Genomic DNA, 20,586 nt, shown 5'->3' with positions numbered 1-20,586 from the left:
ATAAACCTAATAATTATAAACTTCTCGCACGATTTTTTCAAGTGAGTGACGCAACTATAATAGTAACGTTAAACAGAGTGACATCTGTCAAATATGTTACTCATGGTAGCGAATTGTATGAAAATATCGGCGCTCTAGAATGACATTTACGAGTGTAGTTAACTTAACTGTCCTGAGAAAACTTATGGTACCAAATATAGTAATGATAGTATCCGGTAGAGGCGCTGCTCAACTTGCCATACAAATTTTCTACTACACTCGCTAACGTGTATCGTCTCTGTAAACTCATGGTAGACGTACTGAACTACATAATCTGCGACGCGTTCCAATGACGCGTTCTGTCAGAACGTCAGAATAGTATTGACATTTGACAATGATAGGTCAACAAACTTCAGTCGAGTTTACGTTGCCGTTCTCAAGTGATGTGTTTGCCATAAATATTCATTTGTTATCATATTTCCGTCAACTAGTGTTTTTTTTTTAAAACTCAACAACGCCTACCACAAGTTATAGTATGGACACGATGTACTTCGGAGGTGTTGAAGGGTAAGCTTATACTAATAAGAAAAATGTTAACATTCGTGATTAATTTCGGAATGTAATTTAGTTTACCTTTCGTAATTGTTACACGTATCATTCATTACTATTTCAATAATTTTGAAAGTAAATTCATATGATAATTGAACTTTTTTAATTTATACGGATTATATTTGATTCTTGTTTAATGTTTTTAGTATTTCTTACTTAGAAGTAAGTCAGGTTATAACAGCAATTGTATTTGCTCGCAAACGAAAAAAAAAAGTCAGTTACATCGACTAGTAAATACAACGTAGGCAGACGAAAAATAGAATATACCTATTTAAATGCGCATTATTAAAGATAACGCAAAAAGCACTCTACAGATTTCCATCAAATTTATATGGGACCACATAAAGAGCACTAGGTTTCGATAAAAAAAAATCTAACTCAGTACACCCAGTAAAAATTCGATTAAAAATTGATTGTAAACTTATTGTAACAGATAAGAATTGGAATACGTGAATCTTGTGAAGTATGCGTGGAATTTGCATTTGTTGATAACCTTGTACGTTTTCTTTTACCTTTACTTAATATAACATTCAGAACAATTAATTCGTTCAAGGAGTACGTACGATACACACGCATTTGTAAAAAAAGTTAAAATATGTAGAACGATTTTTTTTTTTTTTTACTTTATACTTTATGAATTTATTTTTCATTAATTAAATATAGATTTAATATTTAATTTGTATAATATTTAAAACATTGTGGTAGTTTCATTAATGTTGCAATTAAAAGAAAGTTTCATAAATTTACATACAAATATTATAAACTGCGGTCACCAACCAGCCTGCCCAGCGTGGTGCATATGGGCAAAACACACGAGTGCATGCTATTTTTGGCGCGAACTTTTGGAGGCATATATCCAGGGACTGTATGAGCTGAAGTGATGATGATGATGAGTGATTGTAACAATTGTATATTCATTTCTATTTACATCGACGTTCATGGCTACTGTTACATTACGAATATATGATTTTTTAATTAACATCGTTATTTTTATTACTAAAATTATTCAAAAACGGGATATTTATATGTTTTTTATTTTCATTTTGCGGAGCTCGATAGTAAATAACCACTCTGGTGTAATGGTTCATGTAGGAGCTTTAAAAACTCGTTTCGCTTCAGCCTGTAATATCACACTGCTGGACATAGACCTCTTTTCCCATGTAGGAGAAGGATCAGAGCTTAATTCACCACGCTGCTCCAACGCGGGTTGGCCGATATATTTCCTACTGTGAGTAACGATCGCTATCAAGTGAACATGATAACAACCGGGACCGACGGCTTAACGTGCTCTCCGAGGCACGGTGGGGAAACCCACAAGGACTGCACAAACATCCAGACCACGGCAAACATCGACATGGCCAATACAAATGTTTGTCATGTCCGGGGATCGAACCCGCAACCGCGAGCGCAACAGGCAAAACCAGTGCTGTGACCGTTGCGCCAGCGCCTCGTCTGCTTTAACTCACTCGAATACTCGCGACAGAACGCCATTACGCCCCGACTGGTACGAGAATGGTAGCCATTGAAATTACTAAATATAGTAATTTCAATGGGGACGATGGGTTTCTACTGTCGAGGGAGTGAAGTTCGATGATTAGATTATGGAAACACATGAAGAGTGATATAAACAATTCGCGAATCGATACGGCGAGTATTGTCTGTAAAACACGGGATCGAGTGTCGAGTGTGCGTAAAGCAACAATGGTAGGGGGTGATAGTAACAATGGTAGTGGTAACCAGTGTTTACACAGCAAACGTGTGAGAAAGGAGGTCCGGTATGGACACTGCATCGCATGAATCTGCACCGCTATGTGGTTGAAATTCCACGATCTCGCACTAAACGATTTGCTTCCTCGTTCCTTATACGCACCGCAAAAATTTGGAATGCCCTTCCGGCTTCCGTTTTTCCAACGAACTATAATTTGGGTATCTTTAAATCAAGAGTGAATAGGCAACTTCTAGGCAAGCGCGCACCACCTTAGGCTGCATCTTCACTTGCCATCAGGTGAGATCGCAGTCAAGCGCTAGTCTATATATTAAAAAAAAAAAAAAAAAAAAAAAAAAAAACTGCAAAAGCCGTTAAAATCTACCCGCAAATTTCAGTCTCGTGATCAAGACATTCGCAGTTAATATCGAACTATCGAGCTCCGCAAAATGATTATAAAAAACATGGTGAATATCCCGTTTACGCGTAGTTTTACTTTTAAATTCCACGCGGACAAAGTTGCGGGCATAGCGAGTTATTCATAAAATGAGATTTTATGTGGAGTAATTGTGAGGCTTTTTCTAAAAAGGGAGGCAAACATACCTTAGCGTATTAATATATGTATAATTATGATGATATTGACGCACCCATATAAATACTCCCAGCTCATTCACTACCTCGTATTTGTAATTGTCACTTGTAACTTTCTCTCAGTTAATGGCTGACGTGTTACGTGCAATGCAATATGACACGTTTAATACATTATATATTATCGTATGTAGAAAATGATTTTGTCACTGCTTTTTATATATTTTTATAACTCCCTTTTTGCTTTGTGCTGTGTGGCTACGGCACTAAAGAATTTAGCCACCCCCTCTCTTCCCGTAGGTGTCGTAAGAGGCGACTAAGGGATAACAAGGTTCCACAACCACCTTGGAACTTAAGAAGCCGACCGATGGCGGGATAACCATCCAACTGCTGGCTTTGAAATACATAGGCCGAAGACGGGCAGCAGCGTCTTTGGTGCGACAAAGCCAGTACTGCGGTCACCAACCCGCCTGCCCAGCGTGGTGACTATGGGCAAAACACATGAATTCACGTTATTTTTGGCGTAAACTTGTTGAGGCCTATGTCCAGCAGTGGACTGTATAGGCTGTAATGATGATGAACTCCCTTTTTAACCGACTTCAAAAAAGGAGAAGGTTACTCGATTCGAGCCTATATATTTATTTATGTTTGGGAATAAATTTGTCGCTTATGAACCGATTTTGATAATTCTTTTTTGTTGGAAAGGAGATACCCCAAGAGTACCGTGATAAGGAAACTAAGATCTGATGATGGAATCCAGAGAAATCGAGGGAAACCCTCGAAAATCGTAGTGACGACTAGTGCGTTTGCTAATTTTTTTCGTCTAATTTTATGTTGTATTACCTGTCGATGTAATTGAAGTCGGTTTTTTTTTTGTTTGCCAGCAAACACAATTATTGTATATTTCAAACATATAGGTTCCTATATACTTCGATTTCAAATGTGTTCTTATATGACATTATTATTATTGTTTGCTCGCAAATTTAATTACTCATAGTTGTTTGTCAATCTGTGGGTCGCGACACCAGAGGCGGTGATAAAAAATGCCACTTGTACAACATGTACCTAATCAAGGGGTAGCTTGTAATGTGACCGCCGGTACGACTAGTGCCCATAGCACTATAGTCGTTTGCTCACAAACGAAAAAAAAATCGACTTCAATCACACCGACAGACGAATATCACAACCAATTTGCTTATAGTTCAGACAGACTGTTTGCAAATACTACTTAAAAGAAAAAAAAAAAAAAAAATCACACCGACAAGTAATACGCCGACTTCAAGTACATTGACTAGTACTAAAACATAGGTAGACGAAAAAATAGTTAAGTAAAGACACATTATTAGAGGGAACTCAAAGAGTATTCCACCGATCTCGATTAAATTTAAGTGAGAACACATGACAAGTAACAGATTTTTGATTTAAAAAAAATTAAAAAAAAAAATTAAAAAAAAAACATCAAAATCGGTCCACCCAGTAAAAAGTTATGAGGTAACACAAATTTATTTACTCTTCATTTTCATTTATTCTTTATTGTATACCACATAGAGTAATTGAATACAGAATTGTAAAGAAAAAAAAAAATGTGGCGGCCTTATCGCTCGGTAGCGGTTTCTTCCAGGCATCCTTAGGGTTAGGATTATTAAGAAAAAAAAAAAGAAATAAGTAGCTGGTGTATAATAAACGTACGTCAACCAAAATGAGATACAAATAATTCAAATAAATTATTTATTTACAATAAGATTTTAAGAATATTAAAAAATATTAAGAATCCCCCTTTTTTGAAGTCGTTAAAACAATAACGACTCGTTCAGCTCACTAATCGTTTAATACAGGGACCGGGCGTTTTTACTACGACTGCATGGTCATAACAGCGAAAACTACGTTTAATTTCTCAAAGATTTTTGATGCCAAAAGAAAACCACAGACTGATAAAAATTCCATAGAAAACCACAGACTTCCAAAATAACTTGTATAATAACAATAGAAATGTTTCTTGTGCAGATTTCTACGAACACTTTTATTGAAATAATATTACGAGTAAAATACGAATAAGAATATAATTTATAAGAATATTAAATTATAAAACAAAGGAACCAATGAATGTTAATTGTTTTATGTCCATTGTTAGAAATATTGTTTTTTTTTTTTTTAATAATAATCTGTAGTCATAAAGCGTTTCGGGTAAATGTACTCGCGTTTCTATTTAAATTATTCGTTATTTCTTTCTAGAAACTAATTAGCCTTCGTTGAATAGATTGTGATGACATTGAATCGAAGAATTCTTTGATTTTGTAACCAATTTTTAAGTAATATTAGTCTATAGTCTGATATTAGAACCTTAATGATGTTCAAACTTATAATCTAAATTAATTATGGTCGACTTTCGACCACAGGGCGACCTCTAGTATTGATAACTGCGCCAACGTGCTATCAAATAGTAGTGAGAGGTGTTGATTGATTGCAAATGCATGTCTGACGCTGGTAGCTGACCGTCCTTGGGGTGTGATATGATTTTATATATGTACTAGCGACCCGCCCCGGCTTCGCACGGGTGCAATGCTGATACTAAATATACTACAGAATGTCTTTATTTATAGTATGAAGCTAGCTTATAGCATGGTTATTAATATAATAACAATATTCAAATATGCGTCGCTAGATTACATGTTGTTACAGAATGCGTTGAAGAAATAAAGGTTCACTGCTCGTTCCCCGTAGGTGATAGCGTGATAATTTGTAGCCTATATGTTGATCCAACTTCTTAATAATATTCGTGCCAAATTTGAAGTAAAACCATGCAGTACTTTTTGGCTTCGGTATCGATTGTAGATCACACCCCAAGTATTCTTTAAAAAAATATATTCAATGTACAGTTTTGACTTTCCTACCATTTTATTATATGTATAGATAACAGTTTGTTTACACCTTCTCGACAGTTACATACGAGTAAACATTCGTAATTACGTTTTTATCTTCTCGCTTTTTTCGTACGTTTCGTTTTGTAGTAGTTTTCTCAGTCAGACGTAAGGAAAATTATTGTTTTATTAACAGACTTCAAAAAGGAGGTTACTCGATTCGAGCGTATAATATATTTTTTTATGTATGTTCGCGGATAACTTCGTCATTTATGAACCGATTTTGATAATTCTTTTTTTGTTGGAAAGGAGATATAACAAGGGTGGTACCATGATAAGGAAACCAGAATCTGATGATGGAATCCTAGAGAAATCGAGAGGAACCTTCGAAAATTGTAGTAGTGACTAGTGCTTTTGTTATTTTTTTTTATCTACTTACGTTTTATTACTTGTCGATGTAATTGAAGTCGGTTTTTTTCGTTTGATAGCAGACACAATTATATCTTCTCGCTTTTTCCATACGTTTCATTTTGTTGTAGTTTTCGAAGTCGGACGTGAGATAAATTATTTTATTTTAATTAGGAAACAAACAAGAATAATACAACCAATTAAAAAAAACTTATACAGCTATCCACTAACCAATAAAGTTTCCAATAGTAAACAATTCTTAAATGACCTAAAAAGCACACATTAATAAGAAATAATCGATAAAATACAAACAAAAATATAAACAATTCAAGCAACAGTAAAATCACTAATTAGATAAACAAATACTAATGACTACACAATGAAAATACAATACTTTATATTACTGCAATATATTTTTATTAACCAACTTCAAAAAGGAGGTGGTTACTCAATTCGACCGTATATATATTTTTTATGTATGATCGGGGATGACTTCGTCGTTTATGAATCGATTTTGATAATCCTTTTTTTGGTGGAAAGGACATATCCCTGGTTTGGTACCATGATAAGGAAACCAGGATCTGATGATGGGATCCCAGAGAAATCGAGGAAAACTCGAAAATCCGCATAACTTTTTACTGGGTGTACCGATATTGATAATTTTTAATTTAATCGAAAGCCGATGTTTAACATGTGGTCACTTGACTAATTTTTCGTCTTCCTACGTTGTATTACATTACGATATAGTTGAAGTCGGTTTTTTTTCTTTGGCCTGCAAACACAATTATGTCAATACAATAACTACCTATATACCTTATAACCTTTACCTTATAACCTTTACCTTTGGGTTGTCTGGAAGAAATGGCTTAATAGCCATAAGTCCGCCCATTGTACTTCACAGTCTGTAAATATTTTTTTAAATGTGTTTATTGTTTAAAATGTAGTTGTGGTGTACAATAAAGTATAAATAAATAAAATAAATAAATATAATTTATGGCAATCATTAAGGTCTGTTTTTTTGGAATTGTCCTAATTGGTAAACAAATATGGCGTACTTATGACCACAGACAATTAGAGTATAGTGTAGCTTAGTGAAGTGACACAAAGAGCAAACGAATGAACAATATCAATAAGCCATAGACAAAGTAAAATTAATTTTACATCGAAATATTTAATGATACCATATTGCTGAAATTATTTCAAAAACCAATAATATATTAAATAATTTTGTTAATAATTAGTAAAGGTATAAAATTACGAAAATTAATTATTGTAATTGATATTCAGAAATATTTATAATATATAACCTTGACAATAAACAATTTAATATAAAAGATTAACAGTTGTAATATTTTGTAACAATTTTTTTTTCGCTCAACAAAAAAAAAAACGTAATTATAACAACTTTATAACAAATCGCTTTACGGTAACATTGTTTTATAACTTATTAACAAATATTTCGTAAAAATTTAAAATATAGGTAAAGAACACGACCTATTTTATCACTCATTTTGTTGATTAATTTATACTCATTCATCTCTAAAAATATAGTGACTACGTCCCTATCTGCCTTAGAAAAAAAGATTTTGAAGTGTCATATAATAATAATAATAATAATAATAAAGACGTTTATTCACCAAGCATAAAAAAACAAAAGATTTCTTAGTCTAATTTACAGAGATTTTATAAAAAAAATGCTGGTGAAAAGGTCGTAGACTCAGCTTATAGCTGCTTTTCAGTCCGCATCTTTACAAATGCTGCCAGCACAGGACGTTAGATTTACATTTAAAAACTAGATATAGTAACATATATAGATAGCATTAACAAAGTATATGAAAATAGTATTTAATAATTTAAAAAAAACCAGGATTAATAAATGAAGGGTATAGCTTTAGATTAGGTAAAACCGAATTTCGGGACCGTGGGGGGATGGGGGGGGAGAGGGTGGGGAACGCTTCCCCTGGTACCACTGTCACACCTCGGAACCCCATGGTTATGGAGATATCCATGGTTAAAGTTTTGAGGTTAGAAGAAGAATTTCGAAAGTTAGAGGAACGCTTGGCTCCGGCGCTGCGGGAAGTGCAGCCCTTCCACCCTTGCGTGCGAAAGCACGCTCACTCATGCTCCGTTTCGCAGCGGAGGCTGGTCGCCTTCAGCGACCAGCCTCAGCCGCTCCTCTACGCATTCGTTCGCGCGCTTTCGCACAGCGGGCGAGGGCTGCCCTCCCTCCGCGCCTCCGCGGCACAAAAAAACACTCTAGGGGTAGGACAGACTCAAAACTTTAACCATGGATATCTCCATAACCATGGGGTTTTGAGGTGTGACAGTGTTACTTTGTATAGATTCCCCTACACCCTCCACCCTCCACACCCAAAAACCCCATAATTCCGTTTTTCTAATTCGGTTTTACCTAATCTAAATCTTAGCCAAATGAAGTATGTTGCCGAAGGTATAAGTAGGCAAAATAGCGAGCCATGTGAGACACACTATACGCTTATAATAAAGTCATAGTTACTACAAATCCAGCTCAGTGAGCATTTCGTATCAACTGTCTGATGAAATGCTATAGCCGCCTATATCAAAGTATTGATAGCTTCACTTTTTGCCAATTTGATTCTGACTTTTACTGCTCAAGGAGCCATCTCTTGGTAAGGTCACGAAATTTCGAGCGAGTTGCAGCAAATCTAATCATAAAAATCAATGAATTACGAATGACAGGGGTTTGTTTACCAAATAGGACTATTCCAAAAAAAACGGAATATGTAGTAAAGTGACACAAAGAGCAAATGAATGAACAATATTAGTAAGACATAGACGAATATAAAATTCATTTTATGTTCAAATATTGAACGCTAGCATATTGCTAAAATTATTTCAAAACCTAATAATATATTGAATATTTTTGCTAAGAATTAGTAGAGGTACAGAATTACGAAAAAAAATATTAATCGAGCATCGAGCATAAAAGGCAACAAAGGGGACTGTCCATTTTGGCCCAAGGTGAACAGAATTCATACAAAAAAACAAATATACCAATAATTTTCATAATTTTTTTTTTATTTTATTTATTTATTTTTTTTTTTTTTTCTATCTGCAATCAGCCCTTGAGCTATGATCAGATTGGTTGTTTCCTTAGGTAGCAGTTCGAGATTCTTCACATCCAGCAATGCGTCATCCCAAATTTTCATAAATTAAATCATGTTTATTCGTGAATTGCAGTTTTATCAATATAAACTGATGAAAAGTTTATTTAATAAGTATTTTAATTCATTAATTATATACTTCTAGTTTATTTTCGGTTGGTGATTTGATTACAACTAGTGTTGCCCAAATGCAAGAACAAGACGAGACTTAGCCAGTCTTGGTCTTGGTCTTGCGCCAATACACCTGGTCTTGGTCTTGGTCTTGGTCTTGCGCTCCCAGTCTTGGTCTTGGTCTTGGTCTTGCAGCAAGAGTCTTGCAAGTCTTGCAATTACCTATTAGTCTATTACTATTTATTAAAGTTTACTTTAAATCTTAGAAAAACGTATTAGAATTGGAACATTGTGAGCTTGAATTAACATAGCCATAGTAAAGATCAAGCAGATTAATAAATAACTGAAGATTTGATAAGAAATTCGAAAAATCAACTAACCTATATGTCGTTTTCCATGGAAGTAACTGTTTCTTAATAAACATTTATGATTTATAAGCTTACATTTGCTAAAACATGTAAAAAACAAATTAATTACAATAACTTGACTGTATTTTAAAGAATATCGCAGGCTTTTTATTTTATTAGTAGGTAAGTACCTACGCTTTTTATATTATTTTATTAGTTTTGTAGAATTTTTTTACACGTTTCAAGTATATTTAAAAGTGGCTACAATATTTATTAAACGGGTGATATTTGAACACTTTTTGCTATTTTTTCTTGTAAAAACTTAAGAAATATAATGACTAAATGTACAATAATAGTACCTAAGTAATTAGTTTATAACCATATAAGTAATCAATATTATAATATATACTTACTAGAATGAATTAATATGACATCTACTACCTATCCTTACCATTTTATCCTAATCATAATACTACTTGCGTGATCAGTATAATGTATTCATTTTCATTCTAAGCACTCTGAAACTTATTTATTCTTTGGAACACCTGTAGGTACTCTTAAAATTCGAAATTATTTTGCATGAGTATACCTACGCCCTATGGCGGCAATCAAATAGTGTCAAATGTTATGATTTCGGCGTGGCGGCAACGATTGTTTTAGATTTCAAAAGAAGCCGCCGGCGCGTGTATCATAACCATGTACTTCCGAAAAGCGGCAAATTTTTTTGAGAAGTAAGTACAAAACCTTTGATGCCGCATTATCAAAGTGCCGATGGTTAAAACATAACTATGCATGCACTCAGTTTGATTTTAATAGATATTTTTTTATTCGCTATGTTTATGGTATTAGTCGTAATGCGCATAGGTCCAGTTTTTCATATTCTTTGATACAGTTTTTTGCGTCTCATAGAATTCCTAAGCGTACCTACCTATACACCGAACTGTTACACCTAACTACTCAGTGAAATAGCGCTAAGTCCTAGCTGCAAGACGCAAGAGTCTTGCAGGCTATGTCTTGTTCTTGCTCAAGTCTTGCACGGTCAGTCTTGGTCTTGGTCTTGCTAAAAATACGCGGTCTTGTTCTTGGTCTTGGTCTTGCAAAAACGCAAGAACAAGACCAAGACTGCAAGACCAAGACTGAATTTGGGCAACACTAATTACAACACGTTGCCAGTCTTAAACAAACAATTATTATTAACGAACAATCGATTTTAAAATATTTTTAAATCAATTATTTGTTAAAATCGATTAAAAGTATTGTTAAATCGAATTAATAAGAAAAAAGTCTAAAAAAAGTCTATAAAAGTGTATTTAGTAAAAAAACATTTAACTTTGGTGAAAAATAAACTATTTTAGAAACATTGTTATTGACTAAATAAAAAGCAAGCAATTAATTATATTAAATTCGATTATCGATTTAATCGATTTATTTGTTTATTGAAAATATTATTTATTATGGCAACCCTAAACTGCAGACTTTTGCTTCATACATTCATTTGACTTCGATGTTGCTTTCATAGTGATATAGCAACCTACTGTAAGGTTTTCCGTCAACCGAGCGACTGCTTACTGCGACGTAAAATACACAGTAGGCATATTCATAAGTAGGAAAATATATTTTGTATTTATTTTATATGTAAACAATAAAGGTCAGGCAGAGAAGCCATAAAAAAATATTATTGCAACTGCATGGTTGGTCGACGGACAGTTGTTGTGGCCATGTCATGAAATTATTTGGTTTTTGGGCTGAAAAAGGTTTCAAGATTTTATAAATCTACCTGCCTAGTTTTTAGATAACATTCTGTTAACGTACGAATCCGATTAGTAAAACAAAAATAACAAAACAATGATTTTTTATTTCAGAAACCTTCTTGTAACTATCCACAAAAAAACAAAAAATGAAACACCTGGATACAAAACTATATCATTTTTCTAATTCATACTTGTTAGTACTACTAACTTAATATATAATTATTATTCTCAGTGACTGTCCACTCGGGGCCGAAACCCCCATACAAAGTGGACAGTCCCCTATATATTTCGTTTATGTGATATGGTCGGTAAAAAAGATGCCAAAAATAAAATTTACAATAAAATAAGGGGGCCGCCTGTGTCTAAAAAAAGTCGACCCTATTAATATTATTGTCACATTATTTGTATTTACTATGAATAAAAAACCTTGCGCCGGCGGCACACTCTCTCTAACATCTAAAAAAAGGACTAATAACATTGTACTCCACGAAGCTCTCATTGGGTAATCCTAAGTCTCATCGTAAAGTCTCAAAATTTTTTCCTGTGAACTACAGTAAACGTTTATGCCGTTGCTATGTGGTATACTTTAATATTATATGGGATAGCATTAAAAATGTTCAGGATGAAATTGATATTCAGAAATATTCATAATATAAAATAAAACCTTTACAATGAACACTTTACCATAAATGATTGACATTTGCAATATTTTGTAAGCATTTTTTTTGTGCGCTCAACATAAAAAAAGAAGAAGAAAAAACAATTAATAACAAAATACAAATAAATAACAAATCGCTTTACTGTAATATTATTTAACAAGTTATAATTCGTGAAATTTTAAAATATAGTTAAAGAACATGGCCTATTTTATCGCTCATGCTGTTCATTCACTTATACTCATTCACTTCTAAAAATATTATGACCACATCCCTATTTGCCTTATAAAAAAAGATATTGAAATGTCATATTCGAAAATATTAGTTATCTGTACTCTCGGAATTCGTATTTTGTAGTTTTTATGTGTTTAAAATGATAGATTGATATTTGTTTTTAGTGAAATAAATAGTAAATGGAGTTTTACAAATGTCCGTAAGCTAATATGTTGTGAAAGTGAGTGATAAATGCGGAAAAAACGTGAATTACGATTGACAGCGGTTTGTTTACCAATTAGGACTCTTCCAAAAAAACAAGATATATATACCTATATCTACCTCCCTCTATCATTCTCTACCTCTATCATTTTAAACACATAAAAACTACAAAATACGAATTCCGAGAGTACAGATAACTAATATTTTCGAATATGACATTTCAATATCTTTTTTTATAAGGCAAATAGGGATGTGGTCATAATATTTTTAGAAGTGAATGAGTATAAGTGAATGAACAGCATGAGCGATAAAATAGGCCGTGTTCTTTAACTATATTTTAAAATTTCACGAATTATAACTTGTTAAATAATATTACAGTAAAGCGATTTGTTATTTATTTGTATTTTGTTATTAATTGTTTTTTCTTCTTCTTTTTTTATGTTGAGCGCACAAAAAAAATGCTTACAAAATATTGCAAATGTCAATCATTTATGGTAAAGTGTTCATTGTAAAGGTTTTATTTTATATTATGAATATTTCTGAATATCAATTTCATCCTGAACATTTTTAATGCTATCCCATATAATATTAAAGTATACCACATAGCAACGGCATAAACGTTTACTGTAGTTCACAGGAAAAAATTTTGAGACTTTACGATGAGACTTAGGATTACCCAATGAGAGCTTCGTGGAGTACAATGTTATTAGTCCTTTTTTTAGATGTTAGAGAGAGTGTGCCGCCGGCGCAAGGTTTTTTATTCATAGTAAATACAAATAATGTGACAATAATATTAATAGGGTCGACTTTTTTTAGACACAGGCGGCCCCCTTATTTTATTGTAAATTTTATTTTTGGCATCTTTTTTACCGACCATATCACATAAACGAAATATATAGGGGACTGTCCACTTTGTATGGGGGTTTCGGCCCCGAGTGGACAGTCACTGAGAATAATAATTATATATTAAGTTAGTAGTACTAACAAGTATGAATTAGAAAAATGATATAGTTTTGTATCCAGGTGTTTCATTTTTTGTTTTTTTGTGGATAGTTACAAGAAGGTTTCTGAAATAAAAAATCATTGTTTTGTTATTTTTGTTTTACTAATCGGATTCGTACGTTAACAGAATGTTATCTAAAAACTAGGCAGGTAGATTTATAAAATCTTGAAACCTTTTTCAGCCCAAAAACCAAATAATTTCATGACATGGCCACAACAACTGTCCGTCGACCAACCATGCAGTTGCAATAATATTTTTTTATGGCTTCTCTGCCTGACCTTTATTGTTTACATATAAAATAAATACAAAATATATTTTCCTACTTATGAATATGCCTACTGTGTATTTTACGTCGCAGTAAGCAGTCGCTCGGTTGACGGAAAACCTTACAGTAGGTTGCTATATCACTATGAAAGCAACATCGAAGTCAAATGAATGTATGAAGCAAAAGTCTGCAGTTTAGGGTTGCCATAATAAATAATATTTTCAATAAACAAATAAATCGATTAAATCGATAATCGAATTTAATATAATTAATTGCTTGCTTTTTATTTAGTCAATAACAATGTTTCTAAAATAGTTTATTTTTCACCAAAGTTAAATGTTTTTTTACTAAATACACTTTTATAGACTTTTTTTAGACTTTTTTCTTATTAATTCGATTTAACAATACTTTTAATCGATTTTAACAAATAATTGATTTAAAAATATTTTAAAATCGATTGTTCGTTAATAATAATTGTTTGTTTAAGACTGGCAACGTGTTGTAATTAGTGTTGCCCAAATTCAGTCTTGGTCTTGCAGTCTTGGTCTTGTTCTTGCGTTTTTGCAAGACCAAGACCAAGAACAAGACCGCGTATTTTTAGCAAGACCAAGACCAAGACTGACCGTGCAAGACTTGAGCAAGAACAAGACATAGCCTGCAAGACTCTTGCGTCTTGCAGCTAGGACTTAGCGCTATTTCACTGAGTAGTTAGGTGTAACAGTTCGGTGTATAGGTAGGTACGCTTAGGAATTCTATGAGACGCAAAAAACTGTATCAAAGAATATGAAAAACTGGACCTATGCGCATTACGACTAATACCATAAACATAGCGAATAAAAAAATATCTATTAAAATCAAACTGAGTGCATGCATAGTTATGTTTTAACCATCGGCACTTTGATAATGCGGCATCAAAGGTTTTGTACTTACTTCTCAAAAAAATTTGCCGCTTTTCGGAAGTACATGGTTATGATACACGCGCCGGCGGCTTCTTTTGAAATCTAAAACAATCGTTGCCGCCACGCCGAAATCATAACATTTGACACTATTTGATTGCCGCCATAGGGCGTAGGTATACTCATGCAAAATAATTTCGAATTTTAAGAGTACCTACAGGTGTTCCAAAGAATAAATAAGTTTCAGAGTGCTTAGAATGAAAATGAATACATTATACTGATCACGCAAGTAGTATTATGATTAGGATAAAATGGTAAGGATAGGTAGTAGATGTCATATTAATTCATTCTAGTAAGTATATATTATAATATTGATTACTTATATGGTTATAAACTAATTACTTAGGTACTATTATTGTACATTTAGTCATTATATTTCTTAAGTTTTTACAAGAAAAAATAGCAAAAAGTGTTCAAATATCACCCGTTTAATAAATATTGTAGCCACTTTTAAATATACTTGAAACGTGTAAAAAAATTCTACAAAACTAATAAAATAATATAAAAAGCGTAGGTACTTACCTACTAATAAAATAAAAAGCCTGCGATATTCTTTAAAATACAGTCAAGTTATTGTAATTAATTTGTTTTTTACATGTTTTAGCAAATGTAAGCTTATAAATCATAAATGTTTATTAAGAAACAGTTACTTCCATGGAAAACGACATATAGGTTAGTTGATTTTTCGAATTTCTTATCAAATCTTCAGTTATTTATTAATCTGCTTGATCTTTACTATGGCTATGTTAATTCAAGCTCACAATGTTCCAATTCTAATACGTTTTTCTAAGATTTAAAGTAAACTTTAATAAATAGTAATAGACTAATAGGTAATTGCAAGACTTGCAAGACTCTTGCTGCAAGACCAAGACCAAGACCAAGACTGGGAGCGCAAGACCAAGACCAAGACCAAGACCAGGTGTATTGGCGCAAGACCAAGACCAAGACTGGCTAAGTCTCGTCTTGTTCTTGCATTTGGGCAACACTAGTTGTAATCAAATCACCAACCGAAAATAAACTAGAAGTATATAATTAATGAATTAAAATACTTATTAAATAAACTTTTCATCAGTTTATATTGATAAAACTGCAATTCACGAATAAACATGATTTAATTTATGAAAATTTGGGATGACGCATTGCTGGATGTGAAGAATCTCGAACTGCTACCTAAGGAAACAACCAATCTGATCATAGCTCAAGGGCTGATTGCAGATAGAAAAAAAAAAAAAAATAAATAAATAAAATAAAAAAAAAATTATGAAAATTATTGGTATATTTGTTTTTTTGTATGAATTCTGTTCACCTTGGGCCAAAATGGACAGTCCCCTTTGTTGCCTTTTATGCTCGATGCTCGATTAATATTTTTTTTCGTAATTCTGTACCTCTACTAATTCTTAGCAAAAATATTCAATATATTATTAGGTTTTGAAATAATTTTAGCAATATGCTAGCGTTCAATATTTGAACATAAAATGAATTTTATATTCGTCTATGTCTTACTAATATTGTTCATTCATTTGCTCTTTGTGTCACTTTACTACATATTCCGTTTTTTTTGGAATAGTCCTATTTGGTAAACAAACCCCTGTCATTCGTAATTCATTGATTTTTATGATTAGATTTGCTGCAACTCGCTCGAAATTTCGTGACCTTACCAAGAGATGGCTCCTTGAGCAGTAAAAGTCAGAATCAAATTGGCAAAAAGTGAAGCTATCAATACTTTGATATAGGCGGCTATAGCATTTCATCAGACAGTTGATACGAAATGCTCACTGAGCTGGATTTGTAGTAACTATGACTTTATTATAAGCGTATAGTGTGTCTCACATGGCTCGCTATTTTGCCTACTTATACCTTCGGCAACATACTTCATTTGGCTAAGATTTAGATTAGGTAAAACCGAATTAGAAAAACGGAATTATGGGGTTTTTGGGTGTGGAGGGTGGAGGGTGTAGGGGAATCTATACAAAGTAACACTGTCACACCTCAAAACCCCATGGTTATGGAGATATCCATGGTTAAAGTTTTGAGTCTGTCCTACCCCTAGAGTGTTTTTTTGTGCCGCGGAGGCGCGGAGGGAGGGCAGCCCTCGCCCGCTGTGCGAAAGCGCGCGAACGAATGCGTAGAGGAGCGGCTGAGGCTGGTCGCTGAAGGCGACCAGCCTCCGCTGCGAAACGGAGCATGAGTGAGCGTGCTTTCGCACGCAAGGGTGGAAGGGCTGCACTTCCCGCAGCGCCGGAGCCAAGCGTTCCTCTAACTTTCGAAATTCTTCTTCTAACCTCAAAACTTTAACCATGGATATCTCCATAACCATGGGGTTCCGAGGTGTGACAGTGGTACCAGGGGAAGCGTTCCCCACCCTCTCCCCCCCCATCCCCCCACGGTCCCGAAATTCGGTTTTACCTAATCTAAAGCTATACCCTTCATTTATTAATCCTGGTTTTTTTTAAATTATTAAATACTATTTTCATATACTTTGTTAATGCTATCTATATATGTTACTATATCTAGTTTTTAAATGTAAATCTAACGTCCTGTGCTGGCAGCATTTGTAAAGATGCGGACTGAAAAGCAGCTATAAGCTGAGTCTACGACCTTTTCACCAGCATTTTTTTTATAAAATCTCTGTAAATTAGACTAAGAAATCTTTTGTTTTTTTATGCTTGGTGAATAAACGTCTTTATTATTATTATTATTATTATTATATGACACTTCAAAATCTTTTTTTCTAAGGCAGATAGGGACGTAGTCACTATATTTTTAGAGATGAATGAGTATAAATTAATCAACAAAATGAGTGATAAAATAGGTCGTGTTCTTTACCTATATTTTAAATTTTTACGAAATATTTGTTAATAAGTTATAAAACAATGTTACCGTAAAGCGATTTGTTATAAAGTTGTTATAATTACGTTTTTTTTTTGTTGAGCGAAAAAAAAATTGTTACAAAATATTACAACTGTTAATCTTTTATATTAAATTGTTTATTGTCAAGGTTATATATTATAAATATTTCTGAATATCAATTACAATAATTAATTTTCGTAATTTTATACCTTTACTAATTATTAACAAAATTATTTAATATATTATTGGTTTTTGAAATAATTTCAGCAATATGGTATCATTAAATATTTCGATGTAAAATTAATTTTACTTTGTCTATGGCTTATTGATATTGTTCATTCGTTTGCTCTTTGTGTCACTTCACTAAGCTACACTATACTCTAATTGTCTGTGGTCATAAGTACGCCATATTTGTTTACCAATTAGGACAATTCCAAAAAAACAGACCTTAGATGTTTGGCACAAATATTGAGCGCCACGTGACATAATGAACTTTGCGCATAGTACAAGAGGCGAAAATAGAAAACAGCATTGCTCACTACAAAAATAAAAATCGATAAAAAGTTCCGCGTTCAATATTCGTGCCGTTAGCGATATATAAATGTTATAATGATTCAAACTTTTCAAAAGTCAACGGTTTTTCTTACAGAATGAAAAAAATAATTGAAAAGTGTGTGTCTACTTTTGTACGCACGTAAGAAGTTATACTTCATTGGCTAGGTAACTTCACTTTGCTAACTTCTTCGTTGACTAGCTAACTTCAGGTGTCGGTTTTTTTTGTGACGGTGTGCGCGCGCATCGTAAAAAATTACTTTCATCATTTTTCCCTAACACGCCAAAAGAAGTACCTCATCATTACAGCCTATACAGTCCACTGCTGGACATAGGCCTCCACAAGTTTACGCCAAAAATGCGTGAACTCATGTGTGTTGCCCATAGTCACCACGCTAGGCAGGCGGGTTGGTGACCGCAGGGCTGGCTTTGTCGCACTGAAGACGCTGCTGCCCGTCTTCGGCCTGTGTATTTCAAAGCCAGCAGTTAGATGGTTATCCCGCCACCGGTTGGCTTTTTAAGTTCCAAGGTGGTAGCGGAACTGTGTTATCCCTTAGTCGCCTCTTACGACACCCACGGGAAGAGAGGGGGTGGCTATATTCTTTAGTACCGTAGCCACACAGTACGAAGTACCTATAACTTCAAAAATAATTATTATTAATTCCACCAACCCAGAGTGGAGTAGCGCGATGGATTAATATCCGATCATTCTCCTACATGAAGAAAGAAGCCTATTCCCATGCAGTGGAATGTTACAAGCTGAATCGATTGAATTTTTAATTATAAATCTGGAATAGGAATATTTTGTACTAGCGACCCGCCCCGGCTTCGCACGGGTGCAATGCTTTTACTAAATATACTACAGAATGACTTTATTTATAGTGTGAAGCTAGCTTATAGCATGGTTATTAACATAATAACAACAGCATTCAAATATGCGTCGTTAGATTACACGTTGTTACAGAATGGTTGAAGAAATAAAGGTTCACTGCTCGTTCCCCGTAGGTGATAGCGTGATAATATACATATAATTACAGCCTATATGTTGACCCGACTTCTTAATAATATTCGTGCGAAATTTGAAGTAAAACCATGCAGTACTTTTTGGCTTCGGTATCGATTGTAGATCACACCCCAAGTATTATTTTAAAAAAATATTCAATGTACAGTTTTGACTTTGCTACCATTTTATTATATGTATAGATAGTCAGTCGGGTACATATAAACTGTCAATAAAATAAGTAAATTCAGAATCTAAACAGGAGTTCGGATGCCTAACCTTACGCACTTTTGACCTCAGTAGATCAAGGAAAGACTGTCAATATCACGATATATCGATTAAACTAATTATTTTCCTGCGCACGCGTAAGGCTTGACACGATACGATCTGCCTTATTAAGTTTTTCCACTACACTGAAATGTGCATAATAAATTATGATAGTACATGAGTATATAATATATGGATGCCTTGCTTTTTTAAATTTGCAGTACATTAATTTTGATAGATTACTTCAGCTTGTAACATCCCACTGGTGGGCATAGGTTCTTCCTCTGTGTGTGGAAAGGATCGCTTAATCCACCACACTACTGTGGATATATTCCCTACTATGAGTAACGATCGCTATTAGGTGTCAATGATAACAACCGGGACCGACGGTTCCACGTGCTCTCCGAGGCACGGCGGGGGAGATGCCCAGACTGAAAAGAACTATTTGTACTTACAAATACAAATATCCATCCAAAACGGGCCTGGGTTTAGACGCTAAGCCGCTCACACAGCATACGTACCATTAGGTATACCAGAGCGTTGTGTATAGTTCGTTACATAAAACGCACCAATTAGACCCAATTTTACCGTTAAAAATGTAAGGAAGTAAGTAATATACTGTTATTGTTGATTTTTATTTTATCATGTGTATATCGCTCTTTTACAAATCTATTTATTTCGTTTTATATACAAATTTAAAATACAATGTGATTCTCATAATCAAAAATCCCATAAAAAAAAAATCCAAACCTAACCTTCACTGTAAATCAAAAATTAATGTGAGATCCTCGAAATGACAGCTGAATTTTTCGAAACTTCAAAATCATTCAATAATTTTTAAGGTATTTATTAGTAATCAAGATTTTTTTTTCATACAACGAGAATGCAGAGATGTGATAAATAAACAAACGCATTACCGGTTTCTATTTAAATTGAGTTTACGTTTTGACCTTGAGATAGTGAAATATAATATGTATTTTTAAATGTCAATGATATGATTTTTGATTTATTTTAATTACTAAAAAACCAAAACAAAGTATACAAAACTTTTTTTTATGAATAATAAACATATTTGGCAGCTCGTGTCTTGCGACTTCGGTCCA

General features: G+C 33.6%; 1 protein-coding gene across 1 annotated transcript in view; it reads left to right on the top strand.

The window, feature by feature from the left end:
* The first annotated feature begins 399 nt into the window (after positions 1-399).
* LOC123665162 (serine protease HTRA2, mitochondrial-like) overlaps positions 400-20,586 on the top strand; it is a 50,759-nt gene continuing 30,572 nt past the window's right edge. The window contains exon 1 of the mRNA XM_045599507.1: positions 400-546. Coding sequence (XP_045455463.1) covers positions 515-546 — 32 coding nt within the window. The 5' untranslated portion in view covers positions 400-514. The remainder of the gene's footprint in view (positions 547-20,586) is intronic.

This window comes from Melitaea cinxia, chromosome 23 (genome assembly GCF_905220565.1).
Source record: "Melitaea cinxia chromosome 23, ilMelCinx1.1, whole genome shotgun sequence".
NCBI lineage: Eukaryota > Metazoa > Arthropoda > Insecta > Lepidoptera > Nymphalidae > Melitaea > Melitaea cinxia.
This window is presented reverse-complemented; position numbering and strand designations above follow the sequence as displayed.